Raw genomic sequence first — 10,268 nt, forward strand, 5'->3', positions numbered from 1 at the left:
CCTTCTAAATGGTTTGATATTTTACTACACTATTTCTTATATATCAATAATTCGAATTTACTTGGAACATGTAAAAGAAAACACTATTGAACATTGGACTGTAAATAGATTCTCATTATATCATTACAGACGGGAACGGGAGTTCAATAGACGCGAGAAAGCACCCTGCTCACGCTCAAGCTCAAGGTACGTACTGACGTACACCGATCAGCGAAAGATTTGGGTCGCGGTGTGTGCAATGTGAATCGTTCAAGAAGACGACAACTCTAAGCTAGACCCAAAAACATAGAATACCACCATGGGCGAAGAAACGTTGATGGACGGGTATCTTTTTAAACAGCACAAATCTCTCATGGTAAGCGATAATTTGATATACAATGAAATTACAACTCTACTTCCGCATTGCATGTATTGATTGGATTGATACTTCCGGGTTCTAGATAGAGTCTTGCAGGTGAGATTTGTCTTGATTAGAAAGATTTCAAATCGTGCAACGCACTAACCCTCAGATTGTTGAAATATTGAATGTCGTTTGCAGTTCTTAGATAGTCTTTGGTTTTATACCCCTCTCATAACAAGATGAGGAAATATGCAGACATGATAAGCACTATCAGCTATTAGTTCCAGCTCAGTGGTAATGGTATGAAGTTCCAGGCACATTTTTGACTGCAAGTAAATCGGTTTCTTCATAATGCACCACAGCCTTTAATTCACAATAGTGTGACTTTCGCTATAAAGTGCACTAGTGTACTGTACCAATACAAAAGGCAGTTTCAAAATAGAAATAACTATTACATTTTCTATTAGCTGCTCCTTTGCTCATGCAGCTTGTACGGTACCTGAAAGTTGAATTCATTCCAGATTTTAAACCATTGCAAAAACCCTTTTCAGTGTTGTCTGTCACATATGATTTATTGTGAAATTTTTATGTAACACATTGTATATTGTCACTATAGTATGTGACATGTGATAACCTTGTGAACTCAGTTAGTGGTGCAGACACAGGGTGATATTACATTTTCTATTAGCTGCTCCTTTGCTCATGCAGCTTGTACCTGAAAGTTGAATTCATTCCAGATTTTAAACAAAGTATAATGAAAGGCTGTTAGTGTTTGTCACTATTTAAATTTTTTTTTTAGATAAAAGTATTGATTTTAAAATGTTAAATGTTGCTTATTAGATTTATAAAAGTATCAGTTTCACCATTGTGTATATTGTCAACAGAATTAGCAACTCAGAGTATCAGTCTCAGTTCTCTCCAGACCATCATACAGAGATTATTGCTGAAAATAATAAACTTACCTTTACAATGTTTTGTATTGTTATTCAAATTCAATCTCCTTCCCAATTTCCACCATCCAGTTATTCATATAGGAAACACTTTTAAGTTTGACTTTAACATCTTGTAAATATATGTCCCATGTTTTTGTCAAGGGCAATAAGTTGGCAAAATCTACTCCAGTGCCACAGGTATTTTATAGGGTTCGATCCCATCAAAATCATGGTGTATGGTATGCATTGAAATTTTACCTACTTTCATACCACTGGTACTGAATTTCCCAAACTATTGCAAAAACCCTTTTCAGTGTTGTCTATCAAATATGATTTATTGTGAAATTTTTATGTAATACATTGTATATTGTCACCATAGTATGTGACATGTGATAACCTTGTGAACTCAGTTAGTGGTACAGACACAGGGTGATAGACTTTACCATGTGTCAGCTATAAATTACTTACAAAGAAATTTAAAAATGTCATCTATAACATACATGCACACTTCCACTTTTAACCTTTCCTAATTTTCCACAATTTCATATATTTTTTTTCTGATTTCCGTTTCATCTGATTCCATAACGATAACAATATCAATATCGTCCCTTTTTGTCAAGAAATGGGATTTCCTAGTGTGGACACCAACGTGGTCTCTAACTAAACCGTGAGTGGAGGTGTAAATGGTAGTGATACTGTATAAGAACTAGACTAGGGATTTCCAGACAAATAGTTTCAGTAGTTTTTTTTAATGCAAGTGTATATGACAACTACGTTATGTAATGAAGTAGATAAGGGGATGTACATTGTATATCAATAATGCAATACAATCACTGCTTTGTGTTCAATGGTATTCAAGATCATGGAAATTTAGCACAATTTTATGCATTTTTTACCAAATACATATTATTTGGAATACTACTAAGAATATTCAGTGGGTGTACAAAGATGCTGTAAAGAGCTCAGTTTAGTTTCCTTCTTGGAAGTGACTTCTCTGTGTATTTGAATAGGTCAGAGATAAGTCTGTACATAATATGACTGTTATGCACTTTGAACCAGGAAGAATGATTTACCATAGAGTCACCATGGCATGACATATAGTTTAATAGCTTGAGTTGTGACTTACATTAAATAACACCATACTGGTTATAATTGATAAACACAATTATACAGTGTTAGTTTTAGGGAATTTTATACCAGAGTGTGTGTATAATTATGTACAAAGTAATGTGACTGAATAATAATATTATATCCTTCCAAGGCACATATTAACATGTAATGTATTGTTTTACATTGACGCTGCCAAAATAGTCTCCAGTTACATACTTTGCCACTTAAAGGATTTGAGTTTTGAATATTTCTGTTAGAAATATGCCTAATTCTCAGCAGTGAGGCGACAGACTATGAAAATAAAATGCTTGACCTGAGTTTTAATGTCAACAAATGTAAATCTTTGAAAGAATGAGTGTGGTATGCAGTATAGGAAAGTTTTAAAGTTGTTAAAGAAAGTTTGTGAACTTTTTCATGTGTATTATTTCCATTACTGACTACAAACTCTGAATATTAGCAGCACCTCACACATACATGTAAGTCTTGGTGTCATTGGGTAGACTGTATTAAGTGAGGCATGTATTACTAATTGGGTAGATACATGTATTACTAGATACATGTACTGTATTACTAATTAGGTCGATATACTAATTGGGTAGATAGTACTGTTGGGTATAGATACATGTAGTACAAATTGGGTAGATACCTGTAGTACTAATTGGGTAGATCATACTAATTGGATAGATCATACTAATTGGATAGATCGTACTATTATATTGGGTAGATCATACTAATTGGGTAGATAGTACTATTGGGTATAGATACATGTAGTACAAATTGGGTAGATACCTGTAGTACTAATTGGGTAGATCATACTAATTGGGTAGATAGTACTATTGGGTATAGATACATGTAGTACAAATTGGGTAGATACCTGTAGTACTAATTGGGTAGATCATACTAATTGGGTAGATAGTACTATTGGGTATAGATACATGTAGTACAAATTGGGTAGATACCTGTAGTACTAATTGGGTAGATCATACTAATTGGGTAGATAGTACTATTGGGTATAGATACATGTAGTACAAATTGGGTAGATACCTGTAGTACTAATTGGGTAGATCATACTAATTGGGTAGATCATACTAATTAGGTAGATAGTACTAATTGGGTAGATCATACTAATAGAATAGATAGTACTAATAGGGGTAGACAGTACTAATTGAATAGATAGTACTAATTGGGGTAGATAGTAATATTGGGTATAGATATATGTAGTACTAATTGTGTAGATCATACTAGAAAGAAAACATTATTAGCTGTACTATGGCATCAATGCCAAAGACAACTTGATATACAGATCAATAGTAGATGACAACCTAAATGGATAGATGATTCTAGATAGGTAGCCTATTCTACTGTACTATGGTATCATAATCAGTATCAAATACAACTTGTTATACAGATTGATTGTGGATGACAACAGTACAATGTTACTGGAATTCATAGACTCTGAAATGAGTTCTATAGGGTGTGTGCTGAATTCAGTGTATGACATGCTTGTAGCACTGTCGGTTACTGTACAGTAGTACAATGTATTATAGTACATAGTCTGTTTTCAGATGTGAATTATATTTGTCGTATTCCTAAAAAACCTTTTGAAATTATTTTTTTATTTAAATACACATACGTAACCTATAATATGCGATATAATAATCAGCATGTACAAAAAAATGTACAGTGCACATTTTCTGTTCTATACATGTACACATGATACAGAACGCATGCTACTCTCTGAGCTGAGGATTCGAACACATAAATATAATCCGACATCTGTACTAACCCGGAAGCACCCCCTAGTGTTTAGGGATCTGAGTTGAGCGTTCCATTTATAAATTAGCATAATATTTACATAATCATGGTGGACAACCTAACAACTTGGGCGCGCAATCATGCATGTGAAGTGAATTTTTACTATGAACGGATAATCCTAACCTTATTCCTGAACTGAACTGAACATTCTTTACCTAGGCTATAAACCATGTATTTATTAGTGAGATACATCCAAGATGTAGCCTTGGTTGCTTGGTACCAAAATAGATGTATCACTGGGTCTTTTTATCTGATGTCATTAATGAAACACATAATACATGTAATGATTAATATTAAATCACAACTAGCAGGAACTAACTTTAACACTATTCAATCACGACGAAATGAAATATTTTACGGATCTCAAGGAAATGTCCTTTAAAAAGATATAATATTTCAGTAGCACCCACACAAGTTTTCCTAGTTGGTAAAATAGAAGTCAGTGTGGATTTTTTAGCACAGTGAATTAAAAGTTTGTTCCTTGTTATAATCAAAATGATAGAGTCTGCATTTAATTCTCAGTACCTGAAAGAAAATTCTACCAACTAGGTTTGACCTAAAAACGGTGACTATTCGAAATCTTGGTTGACACTATAACTTCTGCTCCATGCGCTACATGTACGCATGCACTATAGGCTTGGCATGAGAATAAGTCAACTGTCTTGTTCTATTTTGACCCTCAGTGTAGCATGAGGTAAAATGCTATTGCAGGTACCAAGAATTCTAAAAGACAGATAGACCTTGCTATGTATTTTTCCAGTCACAACATGATAAAGTGTGCAGTGTGCTTGATGAACATGATTGACAAAATTGTTAGGGATTTACTTTCTCCATACATATGTCAATGTGACTATATATCTCCTTTGGGTGTGTGTGCCCTCATATTGATATGTTGGTGCCTGTCCAAACATGTTAAACTTCAGATTAGCAATATCACCAGTCTAGACTCTAGGCTTGCAGTTGATTTGGGTTGCTTAACTTACACCATGTCTAAGAATGGTGTTAATGGTATTATAATCGAACCTAAATTTAGATTACAATTTCAAATAGCAACTTCTCAGCCCACACAGATATGTCGATGGAGCCATCATGAAATCAATCATTTTGTGGTTGGCTTTGTGATTATCTTAGCCTGTGCTCTGCTTACATGTATCTCTCATAGCACACTTGTATTGAGAATCTGAAAGCATTGGTAATTATGATTTAAAAATGTGCGTCATACAACCCGATTATAACCATGACAAAGAGAACCTTCAGAAATTACGGGGGTGGGGGGTCAGGCTCGGGCTGTTGTGTAAAACGTGACTCTCCCTTAATTCCGTCATGCTAAAAAGTGGCACTTCCTCAACTTTCTTTCTCTAAAACATGACCCTCCCAGCAGTTCAAAATGTTGTTTAAAATACTGAAAGAAATGTAAAAGGACACGAGTCCCAGAATCAATGGTAAGGATTAATCCCACCACTGCCACCATATTGAAAGGCATTGGTTACTTCGCACTACTACTGCCATTTGGATGTGTGTGAACGTACTGCATTAATAAATGCCTGTGTATGGATCTCATTGGCTGAGCTGAAGGCCACAACTCCAAACAATTAGATTGGCACACTTAGAGGTGCCTTGGTAGTCGTCCGTTGTTTTAGATGGGAAAGGAGCATTGTGGATCATTGATTAGGTGATGTTGGATCCATAGAGTTAGAAAATGCCCGGCTATTCAGGCAAACGGCATCATCTAGTCAGGTACCCAAGTCTTTCGGCTATCATTTTCACATGGAGAAATTTGATCAGATTTCAATTTTATTATATTGTCATTAAAAATAAATGTATAATTGAATATGACAAAGTTTGTATTTGATATGTTTTTAATCACAGCCTATTAATTTCTATTTGACAGAGATCCTGGCAAAAGAAATGGTGTATTTTATCACTAACTGAAGATGATGGAAAAGCAGCATTATCCATGTATGATAGTAGAGAGAATGCTGAGAAGGAAGGATCAACAAATAAGAAAACAGTTTACTTTGACTTGAGTACCAATACTTCAGTAGTTAAGAATAAAAATAAAGAATTCTACTTTGAAATAACCACAGATGCAAAGACATATGGCTTTGCTGCAGAGAACAAAGAGGAGATGGACAAGTGGGTGAAAATTCTAAGAGATGTTGCGAGTGGAAGTACTAAGCCTTCTAAAAAGGATGTATCGGTAATTGAATATGCTAATAATAGTGAGCTGTTGGTTCAAGAACCTGTCAAATCTATTCCTACACCAATGGAAAAGTATTCCAGTCAGGAAAACACTGCATACAGTTCAATTCAAAGTAAGTGACACTTGGAGTTTCTTGCATTAGTGTAATGTTATCAATGGAGCCGTGAGAATTATATATCTTGTGTGATGGGATAGCTATTTTTGTAGGTCTGCCAGGCATTGTTTTTCTCACCAAAATTTCAATCCTAATGGTATTATGTCATACACAAGGTATGAAAGTAAAAACATGTAGCTTCCAGGGAATCATATGGCTATACATGCCCAGATGTTTTGTTGTTCCAAATATGAATTATGAATGAATATAATTTCATTCTCAATTTAATAAGGTGGTAATTAAGATATTTTCTGTAAACATTCATTGAACTGATAACTTAATCGTATGCAGTATTTACCAGTGCAGTCTGCAACCTGCATGACCTTTCAGTTTATGGTACTATATTTAGAGTGTGGCATCATGATGGGTGAATGGTTAGCGTGACCGGCTTGGAATCTACAGGTTGCAGGTTCTAGCCTAGTCTATCTGCTAGACCTTGGATATTCTTCCAATACATTATGACACATGACCGAACATCGCTTATTGTATCAGGAGAAAGTCCGAACGTCTAGCAGCAAGACTAGTTCGAGCCCTGTCGCTGCCTGCTGTTTGTTTCTGAGTGGCTAAAGTCCTTGGGCAAGATTTGAACTATGACTGCGCCTCAGTCAACCCAGCTGTATAATTGGGGACCTGGTAGGATGTAGGTTGCAATGTGAAGGCTTTAATCCTATGCGCTAAAATGGCTGCAATGGTTTGTATGCTCCCGGGGAGTTGAGGAAGACTAAAGGGTCTTTGTGCCGTTCTGATCCGAGCCAGGGGTAATAATTGTAAAGCGCTTTGAGCACGGCGTGGGAAAGTGCTATATATAAGAACCCAACATCAGAGTGGTGTGTGTGTGCATCTGTCTTTGCATACACTATTAATTCTTTATATTACATGTATATGATTACATCATATTGAATATAGTATACATGATGTATTTGATATATGAGATAACATGTAGCAACCAGACCATGGGTCACTTCTTTTATTACCACAGTTGGACGGTAATCCTTGTGTATATTGTGAGAAGGTGATTAAAGTGAATTAATACAAGGAAGTATGTTAAAGTTGTCTGTGTTAAAACCAAGGACAACAAACAGACATCATAATGTTATGTGAAACCCCTTGGTGACACTTGAATGCCTTCCCATACCTTCTTTGTCCACCAAAGTGTGATTACTTCACTTTACACAATGCCAGCAATCAATTGACACATGAACCATGGTAAAAAGTGTTCCACTGAAAAGAATTTTAAGTACATTTAAATGTGTTATCTATGGTATTTCCAGTGCTCTGTTTTTAATGCATATTATGCATCACTTTTCAAAGCATGATTTGGAAGTTGATTTTCAAGTTGTTTTTTGTGCTCTTGAAATTTTACATGTAAAAGTAAGATTGAAGGGGAACACCATTCCAGGAAGTAAAGGTATTTTCTTAAACTTTGGGTTCTGGAGAGTCATTTCATGTTTTCACATCACATACATTTTTCGAAACAAGAAACACCATATTGAAACTCTCTTTTCACCTTCATTGTTCAAGTAGTGGTTCAGTGTTGGCCCATGGTACTAGCTGATATGTATATACATGTATATGTATCAGATGAACAACAAATATTCATTATTATTTATCCAAAGGTAATACGCACTTGGAAGTCATGCATCATCTAATATGTACTAATGCCTATGAGGCAACAGTGAACCACTGCTAGACAATGAAGGTGAAGTAGAGTGTCACTTTAGTGTTTCGTCACAATCATGCAAAATATGGGATGTGAAATCATGCAATGACTCTCCAGAACCCCAAGATTATGAAAATACATTTATTTCCTGGAGTGGTGTTACCCTTTAAAGATGCTCAACCCAGACTGACATTGATGGGAATCGGTTTGAACATCTCATCTCACTCCAGTATTTTCCTTTCATTTTCAGAGACTGTTTTCCATACAGTAATTAAACCAGTAGAGAAGGCAGTAGAACTCAACTTGTGTGGCGAGTATGACCTGATATTGGATTCAGTTAATATTGCACTGGTGGATCCTACTACATTGACGACTCTGTATGTGTGGCCTTACAAGTACCTGCGACGATATGGTAGAGATCGCAGTATGTTTTCTTTTGAAGCAGGAAGACGATGTGATTCAGGTCCAGGGGTCTTTGAATTTAGCACTTTGGAAGGTAATGATATATTCTACACAGTAGATAATTATGTCAGAGAATTAAAAGGACTACCACCAAACCCTAGAGAAGTCCTTGACGCCCCTTTTGGTACTACACCACCAAAGGAGTCAACACCACCCCCACCACAACGGCCAACAGGTGCCCAATCATCACCAGTTTTAGTTCAGCGGCAGCCTCCTCAGCGTAGTCTACCACCAATACCACCACCTGGTACAGCACCAGCTCCAGATCAGCCCCCGGGTGCCTCAAGACCTTTAAGTGTTGCAGAACAAGTTAGAGATAAGCTTGTTGTCACACGAACTCGCTCCGATACTAGTGGTGTCAAAGTGAAGCCAGCTGTTCCAGCTAAACCAAGACTGAACAGTATTTCAAAGGGGAGTGTCGATAAGAAAGTCAAGAATACTGACCAAGACAAGAAAGACATCACCTATGCTGAAACTAAAGATAGGCAGGAAGCTTGGAAGCAACAAGGTCGTAATGTCAATATACATGTTGAAAGTACTTTTAATCCAGAGCAAGAAGATTATGATGTACCTAAAAGAGCTGGGCCCGAGGATTCATATGAAGAAGCAATGTTTCAACCGAAAACACCCGCATTGGTAGCTGCACCTGTAGGTGAAGCATATGATCATCTCCAACTTAAGCCAATGAAAAGAAAACCAATGGCGGCAACCCAACCCAACCAAACAACTGGGGGCGGTGCATCAACATATGATTCCCTGGCAGTTTCAAACAATCTGTCAAAATACCAATTAGATGAAGAGGATCAGTATGAGACTGTCAGACAAGACGCAATGGGTACCCTTGAACCTGTTGACTTAAAACAAGATGAAGATGGATACTTCACACATTCAAAGGTCATGCAGACTCCACCAGTTACTGTGCCCACAGATGGTAATCCATATGCCTATGCATCTGTCAAAGCTAATAAACCACACAACTCAGAGTTTAAAACATATGATGAGGTTAATAACTAATTTGACAGACTATATACACAGAGTAAGGTCAGTGTATTGAGGCCAGAGTTCAAAATCAACCCCAGCGATATAAAGATAACTTAATTTTACTGATAGTTTACATTTCATGTCATTGGAGCTGAAATTTGATTCCATCTTATCTTGACTGCCAGACAACTTCTTGTAATATGGTCATCAACCCACATTATGGGAAAAACAGCCATGTCATCCACATTGCAGTCACATACTGGATAAATTTGCATTTAAAACTACCATGAATGTAATTGTGTAACAATGCTGAATAGATCATGATATGCCTACATTTCATTCCATGAGTGTCTGATTTCAAATATTCAGATAAACCATCAATTTCAACATAGTCTCTAGGCCGACACTGTTTATTCTGTCACTTTAATATTCTTTATCTGCCATATTCACACACATCTACATGTAATTCATATACACACATACATACACGAAAGAAAGGTAAAGAAAGTGCATTGTGTATTGTGTAATCAGACAAGATTAAAGACATTTATACAGCAAAGTTATGAAAATATAAATTTAGGAAAATCTGAAGCATAGTCAGAAAGAAATAT

At 36.2% G+C, this 10,268-nt stretch overlaps 1 protein-coding gene across 1 annotated transcript; it reads left to right on the forward strand.

Moving 5' to 3' along the window:
* Window positions 1-143: 143 nt before the first annotated feature.
* LOC144446292 (uncharacterized) lies at window positions 144-9,917 on the forward strand. Its single transcript, XM_078136040.1, has 3 exons — window positions 144-355; window positions 6,089-6,512; window positions 8,465-9,917. Exons 1-3 carry the CDS (start codon window positions 299-301, stop codon window positions 9,688-9,690), a joined length of 1,707 nt encoding a protein of 568 aa, XP_077992166.1. The 5' UTR covers window positions 144-298; the 3' UTR covers window positions 9,691-9,917.
* Window positions 9,918-10,268: the final 351 nt, after the last annotated feature.

Source organism: Glandiceps talaboti, chromosome 15 (assembly GCF_964340395.1).
Source record: "Glandiceps talaboti chromosome 15, keGlaTala1.1, whole genome shotgun sequence".
NCBI lineage: Eukaryota > Metazoa > Hemichordata > Enteropneusta > Spengelidae > Glandiceps > Glandiceps talaboti.